Source organism: Pelophylax lessonae, assembly GCF_965119305.1.
Source record: "Pelophylax lessonae genome assembly, chromosome: 8".
Taxonomy (NCBI): domain Eukaryota; kingdom Metazoa; phylum Chordata; class Amphibia; order Anura; family Ranidae; genus Pelophylax; species Pelophylax lessonae.
In genome coordinates this window covers 180,710,843-180,733,338 of record NC_138775.1, presented here as the reverse complement: position 1 = coordinate 180,733,338, position 22,496 = coordinate 180,710,843, and the positions used below count along the sequence as shown (strand labels likewise).

The 22,496-nt window shown below is 47.0% G+C and overlaps 1 protein-coding gene across 1 annotated transcript in view; it reads right to left on the bottom strand.

The window, feature by feature from the left end:
- The window catches only part of TDRD5 (tudor domain containing 5), a gene marked incomplete at both ends in the record, with an annotated part of 586,386 nt that overhangs the window by 225,206 nt on the left and 338,684 nt on the right, over positions 1 to 22,496 (bottom strand). Inside the window, one exon of the mRNA XM_082265311.1 lies at positions 1,058 to 1,270. Within this exon, the coding sequence (XP_082121437.1) occupies positions 1,058 to 1,270 (213 nt within the window). The remainder of the gene's footprint in view (positions 1 to 1,057; positions 1,271 to 22,496) is intronic.

Below are 22,496 nucleotides of genomic sequence, written 5' to 3'. Positions count from 1 at the left end.
ACAATGACTCCTCAAAAGGGTAACATACAGCAAACCTTCTGGGGACCAAAAATGGTAATTTTGGTTGTTCCCGTTCCGTACAAGAATACCTTTTAAAAGAAGGCACATAAGGAAACACCTTTGGAGTGCGAGGTGATTTGCGCGTACCAAACGATAAGGAGGAGTGAGGGGAAGGAGTTATCCCAGAGGCAATATCCAGTCCCATCGAGTTGATAAGCCAGAGGAGAATTGATGTGGAGGAGATTGGTGGAGGATTGATCCATCCTAATTGAATACGGATCAAAGGCTCCATAGGTCTGTGTGATCTGATGCGATCTGGTAAGCAGGATGGATTACCACAAATATCACAAAAAAGCACGAGGTGGAGCACTTGAACTGAAGATTCATCTATTATATGCTTTGTGCACCATAGTATTACACGGACTAAATAATCATCATTTTGCTCAATATATTGTTTTAATTGTTTATTTAAAATTTGCCACTAACCACAGTCACCGATTGTGCACATAAATTGTGACAACAGTGTCAAGTTAATTTTATTTATTGCTTATTGATTGTAAATTGATTATTGCATAATTGTAGTTATATGTTGGCCATCCTTGAGCCATTCAGGTGACACACTTAGTCACCAAGGGAACAGATTTCTGTTTGGGTTTATTTATTATTTGGATTGAATCATTGAATTTTTCCAATTACTGGGCCACTGTAAATATATGTATTTCATAGTTTGAATACACAGAGGTATACTTAGTGAGCATGCAACCACATACGAGGTAATTGGTGTTACGTCTTCTCACACCAGTACTGCACATTCAAACTATATATAGTCACCCTTGAATAAGGAATCCACAAAAACCAGCGCCTTCTTTATTCATTATTATCAGTTTTATTTTGTGGTATACACAAAAGAAAGGGACAGCAGGTACCAACTCAATACCATCGAGCAGAACCAGGCGCCTTCACCCACATAAATACATATAGCCAAAACAACCAATTCCTGCACAAGACAGCTCTAGAGTGTTTAGGTTTCCATTACAGCACAATTATGAAATCTTACTTGAGGAATCGTAGCCATTGTCTTTTTACAGTTGCCAAATTGCCAAAATCAGGATAGTAGACCTGAACGTCCTCGGAACTGATAACGGAATGGACAATAACCCGGTACCACCAAACATCTCCAGCCACACGGACAGCATAGATTTCACCAACAATGACACAATCGTCAGGTACCACATAGCGATCAGATATAATGTCATTTGAATAGCAGCTTCTAGAAGATAAAGTATATGGACAGTTTACAAAATGCATTATGATTTAAATCTGTTAAAGTGATACTAAAATGTAGTTTGTTTCTCTTTAAAAATAACAAACATGGTATACTTACCTGAACTGTGTGGTAGTTTTGCACAGAGCAGCCTGGATCCTCTTCTCAGAGCCCTTGCTGGCGCTCCATAGCAGTTTGCTATGGGGGCACCTGAGCCACAGCTCTGTGTCCATTCAGTCCCCTCTCTCCTCATTGGCTAACTGACTTTGATTGACAGCAGCGAGAGCCAATGGCGCAGCTACTATGTCTCTGCCAATCATGAGGCAGAGTCCCGGACAGCCGAGGCACTGGTGCACATCGCTGTATCGAGATGGGGCTCAGGTATTAGGGGGGCTGAGGGGGACTGCTGCACACTAAAGGTTATTTATCTTAATGCATAGAATGCATTAAGACAAAAAAAACCTTCTGCCTTTACAACTTTAAAGGGTAACTTTCATGGGGGAAAAAAATCTGCAAATAAAGAAAAAACAATATAGCGTATACAATTGCGACACAAATCATATTGTAATTGAATGGTATTTAAATTACCTTTCCTTTTCAATCTGCAGCTGTTGTAATTTTCTGAAAATGCAATATAGCTACCTGGAGCTGTTCTGTATACAGAATGTGTACTGACCACACCCCAGAAACATAATTTCCTGCTTGTGTGATTGGCTCACCAATTTTCTCAGAAGTCTGCACTAAGATACAAGTCAGATTTCTGGCATCCCCCTGCAACAAAAATTTAATTTGTGGTGAAATACTCCCAAAAGGAACATGTCTAAAGGGATGCAGTCCCAGCAGCTTTCCTCAGAGCCCTGTAGGTGCCACAGCTGATAATTATGAAACCACTCCCATTACACCCACTCAGCACAGAGGAACAGTGATTTTTACAGAACAACAAAAGGTAGGAATCTTCAACAAAGTTTGTTAAAATCCTTGCAATGTACAGAGATCACCCAGAGGGGAATGTTTTTTTCTTAACAAAAGTGTAGTAAGTTCTGTAAGAACCATTTTTTTTTTATATACTTGATTTTAATAGTGTTCTAGAAAATATGATTTTGCATAGAAGAAACTATATTCATAGAAAACTAAACTCCCCATGAAGTGTTTGTTAAATATAGGGGTAGAAGAATAAGGTGCAATACTTAATCTTAGTTATCATTTTAGCTACCGGCCCAGCATTGTAATTGATGACATCATTGTGTACCCTCTAGCTGGAGCATCTTAGAGAGGAGGCTTTGGGGAACTGGCCACATAGCGTGGTGGAACCCAGCTGCAGTGAAGAATCAAGTTATATATCTTATTCCTTTACCTCTGAATGTAAGGAGCGTTTCACCAATGCAATGCAGTGCAGTGCAGGGGTGGGGTCCCTTGAAGCAAAAAGTAGAAATAAAAAAACAGCATATCTAAAAGTAGGAGCAAGAAGTTTTCTTAATGAATTTTTGAAGCATAGTTGGGCTGCTTTTGGTTAGCACCCAGAGGTACGGGGCGAGAGGTTTTTATGCAAGCTAGGGGTAGAGAAATCTTTCTACATGCATAAAGCAAATCTTTAAGGGCTTGTAAACATTAAACACTAGAGCTACATTAACATCTTCGCAATGCAACACTTTTTCCTGCTTTTTTTTGTCATGATGAATGAGCTGCCCTACATGTGACAAACTTGCCAAAGTAGCTCCTGCACCATTTTTGACAGTCAGCCAAGTGCATTCTTGCAAGGCATATTTTGGCATGTTTTCAGTACTTGGAAAAATTTAGCTTCTTTCTGGAATTCCTTTTATGCCTACAGCCTCATAGCTGAATCTCTGCAATGAGAGATCTAAGACACTGCATCCTCTTAACAGATATTCTCAAAATATAAGGAGTGGTATTTTAGTGATATCACTATGCACTACCCATGGTTCTCCTTGCTGGAGGCTTGGACATCAGGAAGCTAAGTCCTGCCTCTATCCAGATGGCTGCTTCCACACAGAGACAGTGCAGAACAAGGCAAAGTAAGTCAGTAGTGGAGAAAGATTAATTGTAGGGATCTCAAAGGCAACAACGGTAACTGGTGTTGTGCTCTTTGCTTGCCTTTTTTGTTCAAGAGTTCAGTTCTTTTTAACTGTAAACAACTTATCTAGGCGCTCCTCAGACAATGGGCTTTCACGCCTTCAGCTTGGGAACCAGCTTGCTGAAATGAAACTCCACAACTCTTTCTATGCTATTATACAACGAGAACATCCTTACTTGTCAATGTACCTCAGTCATTGAGTCAAAAGGATAGTGATATGACCCTTAGTGACAAAGTGTGGATCACAACAGCACACAGACAAAACTTTCCACCTCTAAAGCAGAAATGCTAGATTTTAAAGTTTTCTAAGACTAGAAAAATTGGATTTACCGTAAAATCCTTTTCTCTGATGTTCATTGATGGACACAGCTCCAGAATCGTATTGACCATTAGGTTATGCTACCCACTACATGAGAAGGACATAAGGCAAAAACATTACCGCGCCTATGGGGCAGTCCCAGGGGATAGCCTCCCACACTGTGCTATAGGCATTCAGTTTTGTTGCAAGCAGGGTCAGAAGAAATATAACCCAACTCAATTGAGGGATGGTTTCTGTGTCTGTCAATGAACATAAGAGAAAAGGAATTTAAGCTAAGACAAAAATCCAATTTTTTCTTTAGTTCACTGACGGACACAGCTCCAGAATCTTCCTTACCATTAGGAGGTCCCAAAGCAGTGTCAAACTAGAGGGGTGGGAAAAACAACAGAAAAAAACTCCCAAAGGCTAAACTTAGCCAACCAGGTAACATGGAGCTCAACCAGGGACTGGAGCTCATCTGATAAAACATACACCCTCAAAGAGGAATAGTCCTCTCAACCAGCAGCTTGCAAAACCTTGCGGCCAAAAGCAGCATCCGCAGATGCCAGCACATCCACTTTGTAAAATTTTGTGAAAGTGTGCACAGACGACCAAGTGGCTGCGTTACAAACCTGCAGCACTGACGCCTGACGACGGAAGGCCCAGGAGGCACTAAGTGCCCACGTAGAATGCTCCTTAACAGGGAAAGGAGGAACCTGACCCTTGATTCAATAGGCCTGCACCACCATCTGTCTGATCCATCGGTAAATGGTCACGGCAGACACAGCCAACTACTTGCGAGGTCCATCCATAAGGACAAACAGTGAGTCTGATTTCGTAAACGACTCAGTTGCCGCCAGGTACACCCTCATCGCCCGAACCATATCCAGAGAATCAGTAACAATTCCAGAGAATGCAAGGCAATTTCCTTAAGATGCTTAGGCTTTGGACACCGGGAAGGCAACACAATGTCTTCATACAGATGGAAACCAGAGACAACCTTAAGAAGGAATGACTGTAGAGATTGACCCATTATCAGCAACACCGATATATCGGGGGCCGATATGCACTTTCCCCGATATACCTGTATCGGCCTTTCGATTTATCGATATTGCCGATATTTTCGCGACGTCATCGCGTATATTGCGCCACACGCACTGGACAGCTCTTAGGCCACGCCTCCTTCTGCCTCATTACAGTGTCTTTTACCCGCCACGGCCACACTGGAGTCTGCATGCGGCACAGACGGATCGGTCAGGACTCGGGACAGTGAGTTCTTCTACATCTAGTGAGTGAACAGTGACCAACAGTCTTGACACACGTTCTGCATCTGTTCTGAAACACAGCCAGCCAGCAACCCAGTCCCAAACACCCACTGTGTAACCAGCCAGCCACAGGCCCTGCCTGAGACCTGACTATACCAGCTAGCCAGCCACAGGCCCTGGGCATTTACGTGCCAGGCCAGCCACCACACGGTGCCAGCCATCCACAAAAGGGTGCCTGCCAGCCAGCCACCAAAGGATGCCAGCCAGCCACCAAAGGTTGATGGCAGCCAGCCACAAAAGGGTGCCAGCCAGCCATCAAATCGGTGCCTGGATATAGGAGGAGTCCCCTGTAGTGCATTTGCACATTTTTCCCAGCAAGGAGTATTATCTCCATGGGTTAGAAAGGCTGGATCCATCTCTTTTTCATGGATAGTGTAGGACCCACTGATAATGGGGTACTTTGACGCAGTAGTGGGCTTGAGCACGATATGGCCATATGGTGGGACCAAACCCCCATTTTTTTTTTTAAGGACTCTCTTCAGATTTGGTAGTAATTTCCTTTGCATTTGCGAGCTAATCTTTTTTAATATCAAATCGGTGCCAGCCACCACCACAGGGTAGCACTGCCAGCCAGTCACCAAAGGGTGCCACCCACCCGGTGCCAGCCAGCCATGAAAGGGTGCCAGCCAGCCACCCACCACAGGGTGCCAGCAAGTCAGCCACCCACCACAGGGTGCCAGCAACCCACCACAGGGTGCCAGCCAGACAGCCACCCATCACCACAGGGTGCAGCCAGCCACCCACCACAGATTGCCAGCCACACAGCCATCCACCACAGGGTGCAAGACACCCACCCACCACCACAGGGTGCCAGCCAGCCACCCACCCACCACAGGGTGCCAGCCAGACAGCCACCAACTACAGGGTGCCAGCCAGACACCCACCCACTACAGGGTGTATGCCAGCAAGACACCCACCCACTACAGGGTGTATGCCAGAAATTTTGTTTAAGCCAATTAGTGTCTCTTTCTTGTTTCAATGGAGATGGAGATAGAAAAATTAAAAGTGTGGTCTGGGACTATTTCTCTTCATCAACTCCAGGAAAATTAGCAGCACTGTGCAACCGTTGGAAAAATAGAGTTTTTGTAAGAACTTACCATAAAACTCTTTTCTCAGAGTCCTCTGACAGATGCAACCCGTTCAGTATACCTTCACGAGTGGGGTAATGGCGGCCTCTGCAGGAATAAGCTAGGCAGTGAAAGATTAATGGAAAAAACTTCACACTGAGACACACCTCTAGGGGGCCGTCCCTCAGCCATTATCTTTACAAAGTGAGCACTGTTCTCCAGTTTCGTAGCAAGCAGTACCGGAAGGCATCGACCCCAAAGAAAAAAAGCAGAGGGGCAGGGGCTGTGACTGTCAGAGGACTCGGAGAAAAGAGTTTTACGGTAAGTTCTTACAAAAACTATTTTCTCCTACGTCCTCTGACATTTGCAGCCCGTTCGGTATACCTTCACGAGTGGGACGTCCCAAAGCAGCGCAGGTGTGAGGGGTGGGAAGACGCAACCTACAGAAAAGGCAACGTGTCAACCAGGCCAGAGCAAAAAAACGAGCCAACAGGGCAACAGGAGACAACCCACAACAAAAAAACAAAACACCCCAGAAAAGATACGTAACAACACGTCTCTTCAAACAACCGCCGCACTCAAAACTTTGCGGCCAAAGGAAGCATTCAAGGATGCCATCACATCAAGTTTGTAACATTTTGTGAAAATGTGCACAGACGACCAGGTCGCTGCTTTGCACTCCTGAGCCACAGAAGCCTGATGGCGAAACGCCCAAGAGGCACTGACCGCTCTAGTAGAATGTGCCCTCACAGGGAAAGGAGGCACTTGACCCTTTAGTGAATAGGCCTGAACAATAGTCTGTCTGATCCATTTGGAGATGGTTGCAGCGGACGCAGCCGAACCCTTCCGAGGTCCCTCGGGAAGGACAAACAGGGAATCAGTTAAAATTAGGGAAAAAAATTGAATGATTAATTCCAGTAGCGCAGGGATGGTGGTATCCTCTCACTACCACTTAAATATAAATACAATTGTAGGAGTGATGATCACCCACACACACAATCATATGCATGAACTTATGTGTAACATTTAAACACAAATTAAATACAAAATGAATAAAAACATTAATGGTCAAAATCATCAAAAAAGTCCAATAAAAGTCCATAAAAAGACATATAAAAGGACAATGAGCGAAGTATCCAAGGAATAATGAAAGGATGTGGAATGAGATACTGTGTCACCGCTCTCCACCACCACCGTGTCTGGGGAAGATCTGAAATGCACACTCACCAAATAAAGTTGCTTACCCACTCTCGTGGCTAAGTTAGAAGGCATAGAACATAGACACATCCAAATGAATCACCATGGACATCCCTTCTATAGATGAATGCAGAGCCGCAGCAGTCCAGATCATGTGGAAAGAAAGACAATCTCCACTAGTGCAATAACGTTTAAAAAGCATTTAATCACATCCATCGCTTCTCGGCCTTTTGCCTAAGATCAAGTGTAGTATCTGTTCTTATCAGTTGGTATGGACCCTGAAGGTTAGTAGGGGCAGGGGCTGAAATGAACCAGGGTGCTCCAGGCGAAACTGGAGGACTGGGAAGTAGGAACTGCCAAAGAAAGCCAGATGGATCCATTGCCTTCTGATTTGAATGGGATCCGCCCCTATCAGTTTGAAGGGAGCGAGAAAGCTGGTCGCCCCTTGAGGCCGGTTAGTATTGGATGTAGCTTACCTGGATGTAATTGGTAAGGAATTTGGATGGTGGTGGGAGGGCTTCTCCTCCTGGGTTGAATCAGGCCTTGCAAAAGGCTTGTCCCCAGTTGAAGGTAAGCTCTTCCTAAGCTGTCTACGTTCCAAGCCTCCTGGTAGGTAAGGGCTACACCGGGTCTGGCCAGGGCCGAGACCGAAAAAAGCCTGTGGTGTACGTGCCCCTGAGGTGGCAGCCCAGGGGTGCCTTAATTCTCACTGGTGAGGGGCAGCTCGCCTTGAGTTTTTCGGCACCTTGGTCACTGCACCATACACACTTTTTTCCGCACCTGCCTCTTGGGCCAGGCCTTTTGGCTTAGACCAGAGGAATTTTTTATTCCGGCCGAAAGGCCTGCGTTTGTACCTCACATTGGCACCTAATGCACTTCTCCACTTCCCTTCCCCCACCTTTTTGTTTGTGTGTGTTTTATTTGGCGTGTGTCACTTCAATATCACCTTTTTTTCCATGCACGACAAGTACGGTGTGGGTCCTCGGGCCTGCCTTGAACGTCTTGGGAGGGAGTGGATATGGCCTTCTGGCTAAGTTCACCCTCTCTCATGGGGTCTCCCTTCGGGGTAGCCCCTCCTAGTACTTGGGGTGGGCTGTTTCGGCAGTCCCCCTGGAGAACAGGGTTTGCCTGGTTTCGGCCAGGCAGACCATTGGAAGTACCTCAGTCCCTGTCAGGAGTCCTGCGCCCCGGGGGATCAAGGTCAGGGTCCAACCTCTTCGGAGGTAGGACCATTTCGCACACCCTGTGCAGTTTTTGTGTTTCTCTCGTTTTTTCACTGGTATTTTTCCTGTTTGTTTTCTTTTTCTTGGTATTATGTGTAGCATGATGACCATTATTATCACTATTATTAATATTTTTTGTATTCGGTTATTCTACTATGTTTTAACTATTTTAATAGTATATGGTTTTATATATAGTCTGATCTTGGTACAAGGACTATGGACTTTATACCTGTAATCATATCCAGGCTTAATGTTGTGAACAGGTGGCTGGTGTATGGGCCATATTTTATATGTATAATAAAATATACTGTTGTATTTTTATAGTTTAATATGGTTAATTTTATGCAGGGCTCCTTCCCTGCTTTAGGCACAGGGTAATTTTTTGGTGGATTTATGATTCGCCTTATGTCTTTAGTAACTTTTATGTCATCTATTAAGATGGGTGACCTTGTCCAGCTTTATTGACATGATTTCGGAAGTTTATGCTCGCAAGCTCATGAGGTGTCCATTTATACCTGGGTCTCAGGGGGTTAATTGCACATACGGATACCTGCTGTAGAGTGCCGTTACGGAGCAGTGAATGATTAACTGTGATTCTGCCTAATGAATCGCCGAGTTCCGCCGAGAGGGCAGGGTTGGTGTGGGCTTATAGCTAAATCCATATATGGAGACCTGCTTGTTTGTGCCTTTATGGAGCAGGGAAAGATCAGCTGTGCATTTGCATAATGACTCGCCGATCTCCGCCTATAAGGCGGGGTTGGTGTGAGTTTATAGTTGAACGCCGCGTCATCATGGTCACGCCCCCGGTAACGAAGCCGGAAGTGACGAAACGAGTCGGGGCGTGACCTGACGGCGTCAACAACTACTGTGTGAGGAGTGCTGTTCTACCCGGAAGATCTGTTTTTCCATGGCGTGGAGCCTGGATAGAGACCCTGAACGGTGAATACCTCCCTCTGTGACTACATGTGTGATTTTAAAGCATATAAAGTGAGTGTAATACAAGGTGGATTTGATTAAATGCTTTTTAAACGTTATTGCACTAGTGGAGATTGTCTTTTTCCACATGATCTGGAGTGCTGCGGCTCTGCATTTATTTATAGAAGTGCTGTCCATGGTGATTCATTTGGATGTGTCTATGTTCTATGCCTTCTAGCTTAGCCACGAGAGTGGGTAAGCAACTTTATTTGGTGAGTGTGCATTTCAGATCTTCCCCGGACACGGTGGTGGTGGAGAGCAGAGACCCAGTATCTCATTTCACATCATTTCATTACTCCTTGGATACTTCGTTCATGTCCTTTATATGTCTTTTTATGGACTTTTATTGGACTTTTTTGATGATTTTGACCATTGATGTTTTTATTCATTTTGTATTTAATTTGTGTTTATATGTTACACATAAGTTCATGCATATGATTATTGTGTGTGTGATCATCACTCCTTCAATTGTATTTGCATTTAAGTGGCAGTGAGAGGATACCCCCATCCCTGCGCTACTGGAATTAATCAATTTTTTTCCCTAATTTTATATGTTTTTAGATAAGTAGCAGCATAGCGATTGTATCTCCTAAAGCGCTTGGGGTTGCCCATTGCTTCTCTTTTGAGTCACTATAAGGTACTCCGTTTAAACAGGGAATCAGACTTCCTAAAAAAGACTCAGTGGCAGATAGGTAAACCCTGACCGCCCGGACCACATCCAAGGAATGCAAGGCAAATTCCTAGAGATGCTTGGGTTTTGCACAAAGCGAAGGTAAGACAATATCTTCGTTGAGGTGGAAGGCAGATACCAACTTGGGAAGAAAAGATTGATTGGGTCTAAAGACCACTTTACCCTATGAACAACCAGATAAGGCGAGCGGCACGACAGAGCTGCCAGCTCAGACACTTTGCGAGCAGAGGTGACAGCCACCAGAAAGGCAACTTTTTGGGACAAAACAGGCAGAGGTAATTTCTCTTATGTTCTCAAAGGGAGGCTGTTGCAAAATGGACAAAACCAAGTTCAGGTCCCATAGAGGCAAAGGAGACTACCTTGGGGGAGCCAGATGACGCACCCCTTGAATAAAGGTGCGAATCAACGAATTAATCGCCAAGGGACGCAAGAAGAAAACGGCTAAGGCTGACAACTGACCCTTTATTGTGGCCAGCGCCAAGCGCCGATCCACACCTTCCTGCAGGCAGGCCAAAATCCTCGCCACCGAGGAGGAGTGTGGATGAAACCCTTGTGAATCACACCAGGCAATATACGCCTTCCAGGTACGATAGTAAATCTTCCTGGAGGTAGCTTTCCGTGCCTTCCGTAAGGTAGGAATGGCAGCATTCAAGATACCCTTGTCTCTCAAAATTTGGCTTTCAACAGCCAAGATGTAAAGCCAGAGACTGTAAAGCAGGATGGAAGATTGGCCCTTGAGACAATAGTCTCTCAGCGGAAACCGCCAGGGTGCCGGTGCCGTCTCTCAGCGGAAGCCGCCAGGGTGCCGGTGCCGTCTGCGTACCACGATCGACACGGCCAGTCTGGGGCCACTAGAATTACCTGCACCTGTTCTGACGCCAACTTGCGGAGGAACCTGGACAGCAGTTGAATTGGAGGGAAGGCATAAATCAGCCGATACTGGTGCCAGGGCACCACCAATGCGTCCGTGGCGTCCTCCAGAGGATCGCGGGTTCTGGCCACGAACCTTCCCACCTTTTGGTTGAGACGGGATACAAAACAGATCCACGTCCGGAGTCCCCCACCGGGCACACAGAAAGGCAAAACACCTCTGGATGCAGGGATCACTCCCCCTGGTCAAGGGACTGACGACTCAGATAGTCCGATTGCCAGTTTTCCACACCCGTAATGTGAACAGCCGAAATCGCTGGAACATGCGTCTCGGCCCAAGACAGGATCTCGGCCACTTCCTTGGCCGCCCGGGCACTCTTTGTGCCCCCCTTGGTGATTGATGGAAGCCACCGCCGTGGCGTTGTCCGACTGAACATGAACTGGGCGACCTTGTAGCGGAGTTGTCCAATGGAACAAGCATAGCTTGATTGCTTAGAGCTCCAGGATGTTTATCAGTAAGGAGGAATCTTCCGCCGACCACGTCCCCTGGGCACAAAGTGCGTCCAGAACTCCACCCCGGCCCGACAGGCTGGCATCCGTGGTCATCACAGTCCGAAAAGAATTTGCCTTGTGTTAGAGCTGGCGACAGGAGTCACCACGAAAGGTTCGTCCTTGTGAGGTGGCTCAGACATATCCTCCTGTGCAACGACTGAGGTTTTCTGTCCCACCTGGCAAGAATCTCTGCTTGCAGAGTTCTCGTGTGAAACTGAGCGAACAGGATGGCTTCGAAGGCCAAAACCATCAGACCCAGAGACCGCATGCAGGCCCACAGCGAAGAGAGATCATTGTCCCTGAGAGACTTGATCTCGCCCTGTAAGGCCAGAAGTTTTTGCTCCGGGAAAAAAAACTTTTGCTTGAGCGGAGTTTAAGACCATCCCCAGGTAACTGAGGCGAACTGATGGGGTCAGAGCCGACTTCTGAAAGTTGATGGTCCACCCGAAATCCTGGAGTGTCTGAACTGTGACGGTCAGATCGCTCGCCAAAGTGGCACACGAGCTCGCCCTTAGCAGGAGGTTGTCCAGATAACCGAGGACCGCAATCCCCTTCATGTGCAGCAAAGCCAGCACTGGAGCCAAAACCTTGGTGAATACCCTGGGAGCTGAAGCGAGACCGAAGGGTAAGGCCACAAACTGAAAATGTTCCTTTGCCACTGCGAAGCGGAGATACCGCTGATGACCATCGAAGATAGAAATGTGCAGATACACATCTAAGTCGATGGAGGCCAGAAAGTCCTCTGGACTCAACGATGCAATTACCGACCGGATGAATTCCATCCGGAACTTTTCTAGCCGCACAAAGCAGTTGTGACTTTAGGTCCAGAATTGGACGCACCTTGCCCTCCTTCCTGGGCACCGTGAACAGGTTGGAATAGAACCCGCAAAACCTGTGCCGCTGAGGGACTGGTACAATCACTCCTTGGGCGAGAAGATCTTGCACCGCCCCTTTGAGATCCCTAAATCGGGAGTCAGACGGAGATTTGATGGAAAGAACCTGTCTGCGGGGCGAGATCGAAACTCGATCTTGTATAATGAACAAATCAGTTTGTGAACCCACCTGTCCCGAAGTTGGGACAACCAGGGTTCCTGAAAGTAACGCAGACGTCCCTCCACCCCTGCAATGGGTGAGGGCGTCCCTTCAGGCGGAGGAGGGCTGGGCCGCCGAACCAGCCTGACGGGCCTTGTGTTTCCCTGACAATGGCTTCCTGGGGCCGCCTGAAGTCTTGAAGGATTTACCTTTTACTTGTGCCCCTGAGGCACGAAAGGACCCACAATGAGCCTTGAAAAAAGGACCCTGCCCAGCGCGGAGAGATTTTCCCTTAGAGGCTTGGGGCAAAAGGGTAGTTTTACCACCCGTAAGACCTTTGATAAACTCATCCAAGGTATCCCCAAAAAGGCGATTACCCACATAAGGGGCATCAGACACCGTCTTTTTGGAAGCTTGGTCAGCGTGGTCAACCAACTTTTTAACCATATAATGCGGCGGATTGCGACCCCAACCGCAGACAACCTTGCGACCAAAGGAGCCTCGTCCAAGGCCGCATCACACAGGTACATCGCAGCCTGAGCCATTTGATCCACGTCAAGGGCAGCCGGTGAAACCGATTCCGCCACTAAGGTGCGCCTAAGCACCTTGGACCATTCCGTGACAGCTTGAGAAACAGTGCAGTCCACCCTTTGGTGATACCGTCCAACGATAGTCAACAGGATCCGCAGGGATAGCGGTATTTAAACCGCTTAGACACCGCCAGCATATGCTTGATGCAACGCCATTGGTCATTCACAGTTTCGTGAAACTCCTCGGGGCAGTGAAAAACTTGACCCGCCTTCTGGGCTTTGCGGGACCCGAAGGAAACCCGCTTACCTGATTGGGTGGGCTCATCATAAATATTTAAAGTCTCCCTGATAGAGCCAATGAGTGCATCCACTATAGCGCGTTTCTGCTCTGCAGTAGAAGAGGACTCCTCCTCCCCTTCCGAATGTGAGGACTGGGACCCCTCGGGGGGACGTTGATCGCGGCAGCCAAAATCAGGCTCTGAGTCAGAAGACAGAGGGCATCGGCCGTTTTTAGTAGTGCATTCAGGCATCAACAGATCCACCTTGGATGCCAAAGTTGCAAGTGCAGCAGATGAGGAGGCCATGGAAGAGGATTCAGGGGTTCCTGAAGCATCGACCAGGTCTGCGGGGAATTTGTAATTCTGGGACTCCATTTTGCAATAAAAAATTTTTTTTGGGGACACTGGCACTTTAAAACGGCGGTTCCCGCAGTCCACACTGCAAATCTGCACCGCCATTGGAGACCCCTTAAATACAGCTTTAGCCACGGAGAAAGTACCGTTTTTGCAGGAAAATGCCGGAAAAAACAGCCAAAAATCACCCCACAGTGTCACAGTGTACTTGCCCAGACCTCCACACATGCTGCTGCAGTGAAGAGAAGTAAAAAAGGAAGTGTCCTCGTGCACTAGAGGCCGATGCATGCACTAAACCACAGTAATATGGTGCCTAATAGAAACAAATGGGAGGAAGCACTCGCAAAATGGCCTCCGCCCTTACTAGGTGGCCGCCCATAGTAAAGATGGCGCCCGAACCGGTGTAACGTTAAAAAACCATACCCCGTGGAGAAACCATACCCTCGTCACTTCCGGGCTGAAACAGCTGAGCAGCGCAGCAGTGCGCATGCTCAGAGCCCCGGATACGTGATTGAACATTAAAGTATTAGACAAGTGCGCATGCTCGGTGGGCATGAAATTCTCACGGCACTGTGTCTAATGTAAAACTTGCGGCGCTTACATTAAAACAGCTCCTCTGAAACGTAAATCATCTCCGCTCTTCGCCCTGTCACTGCCCTCATCTCCGGGAATAAATATAAAAGCGGCGGCGGGTGTATGTGATGTAAATGTGACGGCGATCGCGGCTCCGTGATCCGCTTTTATATTTATTACCGGAGATGAGGGCAGTGACAGGGCGAAGAGCGGAGATGATTTACGTTTCAGAGGAGCTGTTTTAATGTAAGCGCCGCAAGTTTAACTACCGTGAGAAATCTATACCCTCCGTAGCGGAACCGGAAGTGACGAGGGTATGGTTTTCTCACGGGTATGGATTTTTCACGGAACACCGGCGCCAGAATGACAGAAAAAATGGCTGCTGCCAAAACAGCCTGCCCTCACCCAAAATGTCAGCCGAGTGATCGGCGTCCAGGTAGTGTAAAACCTAGGAGCTGGCCACCGTGGGGAACCTCAGAAATACCCCCAAGAATGCACTAAGCCCCCACACCCCCCATCCATAGCAGTGTACACCACAGTGCGCACCCAGCGGGGGCAGGGAGATAGGGGCCAAACAAAACGGCCATGAGGGTTGATACCACAGAGACCACCTTTTATGCCATCCCCCATGAGTGGGTCCACATAACTACCCACAGACAACTGTCCCAGGGACACGGGGGTAGCATCACTCACCATTGCATGGATAGCGGGCTCCGCTCCAATACGGAACACCTCCCACCCTGAGTGGGGGTGCCGTCAGCCAGGAAGAGATGTTAGCAACACATGGGCATTCCGAAGTTGAGACATTCTGGCGAAGATGCATCTCCGCAGGCTCATCCCCGTCCTCAGGGGCAGCGTCATTGCGAGGCCTGGGGGCACCAATGACCTGCGACGCTCATTGGCAGGCTGGGACTCCATAAGGATCTAGATTATCCAGTGCAAGGCCCAGCTCTGCTGTCACTTATAGCTCTCCAGGGATCCTCCTGACAAACTAGCGATAGTGAGTGAAAGAGAAATAAAAGACTATTTTCATAGAAAAAAATTTTTTTTAAAAGAAAAAAAAACAAAAGAACTGAGACATAGGTTCCAGCTGGTAGGACCTAGACCTATTCCTGACGCTAGGCAGCATGAAACTGGAGAACAGTGCTCACTGTGTCAGGATAATGGCTGAGGGACGGCCCCCTAGAGGTGTGTCTCAGTGTGAATTTTTTTTATTAACCTTTCACTGCCTAGCTTACTCCTGCAGAGGGCGCCATTACCCCACTTGTGAAGGTATACCGAACGGGCTGCGACTGTCAGAGGACGAAGGAGAAAACAATGTGAGCATGGGATCAATAACTGCAAAAAACAAAAATGCTTCTAATCTTTGGGCCCATCTAAGAGTTCATCATGTTGAATTGTATAATGCAGCACAGAAAAAACAAAATGAATTACAAGGTGAATCATCCCTATCCCAGGCAACAATAACCAATATGTTTCAGGAAAAAAAAACAGGTGGCTAAAATCGGATGGAAGATCCCAACTGCTGGACAGAGTAATCACAGAGATGATGGTGACTGATAACCAGCCATTCACAATAGTGTCTGACTCTGGATTTAAAGTGGTTGTAAACCCACTTTAAATACTTTTACCTATAGATAAGCCTATATTAAGGCTTACCTATAGGTGCTATAAATATCTCCTAAACATGCACTGTTTAGAAAATATTTACAGTGCATGCAGCCGATAGCATCATCGGCGTAGAACGGCCACCCGTGCCAATCCGATGGCCGGAGGAGGGGAACCAGGAAGCAAGACGGCCGAACATGTCGGCCATCCTGTTGCCGAGCGGGCAGCACTGCGGGGGCTTCGTTTTAAGGCAAGTACAGTGGAACCTTGGTTTACGAGTATAATTCGTTCCAGCAGCTTGCTTGTAATCCAAAACACTCGTATATCAAAGCAAGTTTTCCGATAGGAAAGCATTGAAACTCAGATGATTCGTTCCACAAGCATTTATAGAAATATAAAGATATGCTGTTATATATAAAGAAGTACATTACTGTACAGTATAAGTATGCCATCTCCTTTGTTAAAGATTATGTGTCCCTGTGTTCGTGCTGTACATAACAGATGCCGATTATACTGTATTAGTGCTTGTCTAGCTGTTCACTCACTTCACTGCAGCCCTCTGCTTCCTCCTCCCCTCCTCCTCAGATGACGTCAGAAGGAGTGATCGGCCCCTCCCGCCGGGTAGAGCACAGACCCGAGGTGAGAGAGAGGCAGAGAAACGAGGAGACACATACATACAGTAAGTGCAGGGACACACTGAAACAATATAAATCGGCATGTTTATACACTGTACAAGCACTGGGACACATAATGGTATGTGAGAAAGTGCATTAACAGAGGGGATGACATGCTTTTAGAGTATAAAACTGCTCGAATATCAAGACAGTGCTCGTATACCAAGACAGTTTTTTTAAAAAATGTTGCTCGTCTTTCAAAACGCTCGTAAACAAAGGTTCCACTGTATTTCATAATGAGCTAGTATGCAATGCATACTAGCTCATTATGCCTTTGTCTTTACAGGTTTTTATTTTTCTCATTTTTTTTTTAGGAGGGTTTAATTCCTCTTTAAGCGGTTGATGTCCATAGTTGAGCCAAGGTACACACTGAAGAGTGACAAGTTTTATCGAACTGAAATGCTGCAAAAGATTCACCAAAAGGTTGTTGACAAAGTAAAGACTGCTGCAACCAGAGAATGCTGGCAATTCACTCTCATTCACGAAGGACTGCTGGTCAGGACAAACAGAATAACTAATGAATTTTACATGTCACTTCATTGACTGCGGATGGACAAGAAGGCATTTGGTGTTGAATACAAAAGTGATGCAAGGATCCCACACTGGGGAGTACATTAGAGAAATGTTTCTAGGCATGCTAGGAGAATGGGGAATCGGCAAAGACCGAGTGATGCTTGTGCTGCGAGACAGTGGAGCGAACATGGTTAAAAGTATGAGACTTGCTGAATAGTCAGACCTCAGTTGCACGGCACACACCCTCCAACTGGTGGTAAATGATGGTCTGTCATACCAGAAAGCTTTGTTGGACCTTGGCCTACCCAAAAACAACCTGATACAGGCTGTTCCCAACACGATGGAACTAACGCTACACATGTTACAAAGGATATTGGAGCAGAAGCGAGTTCTCACTATACATTCTGGTGAATATGGACTTGGAGGACATTCTTGCCCTACTGCAGATCAGTGGGACATAGCAGCTAACATTATAGAGACGCTCGTACCCATTGAGGAAGTGACACTGGAGGTTGAGTCATTACGACTCATCTGCTTCCTCTGTGATCCGTTGTGTGAGAGTCCTGAAGAGGGTTTTCAACAGAACGAAGGACCCAACACATGTGGCAACAAAGCATGTAGGCAGGCCATGAGGGACAGCCTCGCCAAAAGGTTTGAGAAACATGAGGAGAACAAAAATGTTGTGCTTGCATGTCTTTTGGATCCTCAATACAAGAACCATCCTTTCTCTTCTGATGATGTATTGGCCAAGGCAAAGCAATGGCTGAAAGAAGATATTCAACAGAAGGTGCAGGAGGTTCCTCCCGACGAAAAGAAAAGTCAAGGACAAGAAGAGAAGGTTTCTGATGTGGAAGAGCAGGACGCAGGAGAAAAATGTCCCAAAAGACAATGGAGAGAGGAGAAAATTCATTGTGGTCAAATAGATGCAACGTTCAGCGTTTTATTGGGGCCTCATGCAGAGGATTCATCAGAATCGGCAATAATGAGCCTGGATGATGAACTTCATCTCTATTTGAAGGAACCAGTAATAGACAGAGAAGTGATCCTCTTCAGTGTTGGAAAGAAAATGAGGCACGCTACAAAAGACTTGCTTCCTATGCTAGAAGATACCTTTCTGCTCCTCCTTCCTCAGTACCAAGTGAGCATGTTTTTAGTAAAGTGGCAGCAATTTATGAAAAGAAGAGAAGCTGTTTAACTGGTGAACATGCTGAAATGTTATGCTTTCTGCACTATAATTTTGTTCTACTTAACTGGGATTATTGATTTGAAAGTGTAGTAGTAGTGTCTGTCCACCAGTCCACTGAGTCTGTCCAATCCACTGTCTAGCTTGTGTCTATCTATTATTTTCTAGCAGTTTTGCACTGACTGCGCTGCGCTGCAGTCAGTGCAAAAGTGCTAGGAAAAAAAATAGACATAGTAGACAGTGGATTGGAGTCAGTGCCAGTGGACTACTGCTGCAGTAGAACGCCACTCACTGCTGCAATAATTTTAAATCCCTACTGCAGTAGTGCAGTAGTGATTTAAAATTATTGCAGGAAGTGAGTGCCCTACTGCAGCGGTAGTCACTCACTACAGTCCAATCCACTGTGATGTGTAGCAGTTGCCTTGCTTTTTTTCTACCAGTATTGCACTGACTGCAGTAGTTGCAGTGAGTGCCATACTGCACACAGAGGTAGTCCTCCACTGAGTCAGAGTCCAGCCCAATCCACTGTGGCATGTGTAGCTGTTGCCTTGCTCTTTTTACAGCAGTTGTACACTAACTGACTGCACACTGCAGTCGTTGCAGTGAGTGCCATACTGCAGAGGTAGTCCTCCATTGACTCCAGTCCAATCCACTGTTGTGTAGCTGTTGTTGCCTATTTTTTTTTCTAGCAGTTTTGCACTGACGGGACTGCAGTAGTGAATTAAAACATATTGCAGTGAGCGAATCCACTACTGCAGCACTGTAATATGCATTATTGCAAAATCAGATGATGTGAAATGCAAATGTCCTTGCAATTGAAGTTTTGCGATCAGTTTTTATGCCGTTAAAGGTGTGAAGAACGAGCACGTAATGTTAAAAATGTTAATAAATAAAGATTAACATGTTTGTTAAGAGATTTGTGTCGAAATTTGTGTTTTTTTTGGCAAAATTTTACATGTGTGAAAATATCGGACGATATCGGCCGATACCGATATGCGATCGGCAAAATATCGGTATCGGCAACGAAAAACCGATATCAGTCGATCACTAAATGACTGACAATGACGAAGCACCACTTTACCTCTGTGAACCACCAAATAAGGTGAACGACAAGGCAAAGCTGCCAGCTCCGACGCCCTGTGTGCAGAAGTAGTCGCCACCAAGAAGGCTACCTTCTGGAACAATTTAAGCAGAGGAATCTCGCAAATATTTTAGAAAGGCGGTTTCTGAAGAACCAACAGTACTAAATTCAGACCCCACGGAGGCAACGGAGACCACAAGTGAAGCCAAGTGGCGAACCCTCTTGGGGGTAGCCAAAGGTCGTTCAAAGACAAATCACAAAGGCAGAAACATGGCCTTTGATGATACCCAAAGCCAGGCACTTGGACAAACGCCAAAACCCAAGCCATGAAATGGAATGGGGGAAAACTCCAAGAGACTCATACCAAGCAATATATGACTTCCAGATGCAATGGTAAATCTTCCTAGAGGTAGATTTTCTAGCTTTTAAAAGCATAGGAATCCCTGAGTCAAACAAACCCCCTATCCTTCAGTACCAGGCTTTCAACAGCTAAGCCGTTAAAGCCAGCGACTGTAAAGCAGGATGGAAGATCAGGCAAATAGGTCTTCTCTGAGAGGGAGTCGCCAAGGGACATCAGCGACCAGCTGTACTAGATCCGTGTACCAAGACTGGCGAGGTCAGTCTGGGGCCACTAGGATGACTGTAATACCTCCTTCCTCGATCCTTTGCAGAACTCTCGGCAAAATATTGAGGGGGGAGCGTATAACAGACGGTAATGGCCCCAAGAATCCACCAGTGCGTCTGTGGCGTCAGTTAGAGGATCCAGAAACCTTGCCATGAATCTAAGCCAAAAGGTCCACATTGGGAGTTCCCCACCGGACACACGGCTGATGAAACACCTACGGATGAAGTAACCATTCTCCCTGGTCCAAGGCCTGTCCATTGAGGTAATCCGCCTGCCAATTTATAGACACTATCAGGCCCAGCACCCGCATGCAAGTCCTGAGAAACGACCGACTGATGGACAACAGAAGGCGAATGGCATCCTGCAGCTTCTGGAGCTTGTCCAGCGGAAGAAACACCCTGGCTGAGGCCGAGTCCAGAGTCAGACCCAGATAGTCCAACTTAGTGGACGAAACCAGAGCAGACTTCTGGAAATTCAATGTCCAACCAAACTCCTGCAGTGTCTGCACAGTGATGTCCAGATTGTCCTTTAGAGCAGTCAGAGACTCTGCTCGCAGAAGAAGATTGTCCAGGTACCCAGTACCGCAATCCCCCTCTGTCGCAACAATGCTAACACTGGGGCCAACACTTTTGTGAATACTGAGTAGCTGAAGCGAGACCAAAGGATAATGCCAGGAATTGATAATGTTTCTCGCCCACGGCAAAGCGGAGGAAGTGCTGATGCCGGACATATCGGGATATGGAGGTAAGCGTCTTTGATACCGATAGAGGCCAGAAGATCCCCTTGATGAAGGACAGCCGCTACTGTACGGATGGACTCCATCCGGAACTTCTGCACCCGCACAAAGCAGTTCAGGGCTTTGAGGTCCAGGATTGGAAGAACTATGCCTTCCTTCTTGGGAACTGTAAACAGGTTTGAATAAAAGCCCGAAAACGTTCCGAATTTGGAACAGGTACAATCACCCCTTGCAGTAGCAAATCTTGTACCTCCCCGAAGAGACCACGCAGGGGGTCTGCGGACAAACGCAGGTCGGAAGGAAAAAACCTCTCTGGAGGATAAAAACGGAAATTCGATTTTATAGCCGGAACAGATCAGCTTGTGGATCCATCTGTCTTGATTTAGAGAGGTCCACGGGTACTTGAGGCAGAAGAGGGCTTGTCTGCAGGTCTGGAAGGACCTGCTTTCGGCTTACCAGGCAAGGGCCTCTTGGAACTTCCGGAGACGTTCCTACCGAATTTGTATCCTTTGTCCTGAGACCCTGAGGGACGAAAAAAGCCGCTTATGAGCAAAGAAAAAAGGACGTCTGCGAAGAGACGCCTTGCCCGTGGAAGCCTGTGAGAGGAGAGTACTCTTCCCTCCTTTGACTCACTTAATGATCTCTGCCCTCAGGGTGCGTGGACGCAGACCCAGAAGAGTGACTCGCGTCCGTGGCGGCAAGATCAGACTCAGAAACTGAGGAGACAGAGGAGGCAGGTGAAGGTGGTGGACGCTTTTTGCTGGTCTGTTTTTGCAGGACCATATCAACCATGGACACTAAGGACTCAACAGCCGCTGTCATTGCAGACAGGGTGGACTGGGACCCAGAAGGGCCTGTCGCCTCTGAGATGGGATCAGAGGGTAAAATTTGCTCCAGAGACTCCATGTTAACCAGAGAATCACACAGGCAAGGTGTGGGTAAATTTGGGGGTGTTAACACGGGGGACATGGACATATGGGGGGGGGGGGACGCTGTGTGGGAAGCAGGGGAACCCGGGGGTTCAACTGTCCCAGGGAGGGGCCCACGTCCATCTTAAAGGCCACCAGGGAAGGGGGGACACTACTTACCATACTATGCACCACTCCAGGCAGACCACCTCTCCATCAGAATGGGGGTGCTGCAGGCCAGGAGGCATGCTGCAACTCAGGCCTGGACCAGGTCAAATGCGCCCTCACGAGATGTTTAACTCGAAGGCCGGCCCCCGTCCAGTGGGACTATGTTGCGGCCGACTTAGCGCGGAACTGAGGTATGCACACGCTCGCTGGCCGGACTGGGGAGACCGTATGGATCTAGAATATCCAGTCCAGCGTTCAGTCCAGCAGTTGCTTTAAGATCTCACAGGAACAGAAAATAACAAAAGAGGGAAAAAAAATCTGTTTAAAAAGAAAAAAATGCTAGGACTAGAGATCCCAGCAAGGAACTAGGACTAGAGATCCCAGCAAAGAACTAGGTCCTTACTCTTGACTAGGCAGAAAAAACGGAATGCCTATAGCAGAGTGTGGGAGTATATCCCCTGAGACTGCCCCATAGGCATGGTAAAGTGTTTTCCTGCCTAATGTCCAAAAAAAATTAAAAACCAGCAGCTAAAAATACTGTAGCTGCTGTGCGACTTGAAGAAACTTTGAAGCAGCTTCAATGGGATTTCATGTCACGTGACTTGAGGTCTCACAAGTCGGATCCCAAGTTGTGGCAGTATGAACAAAGCCTTAAGCTGGATACACACTATCCAACTTT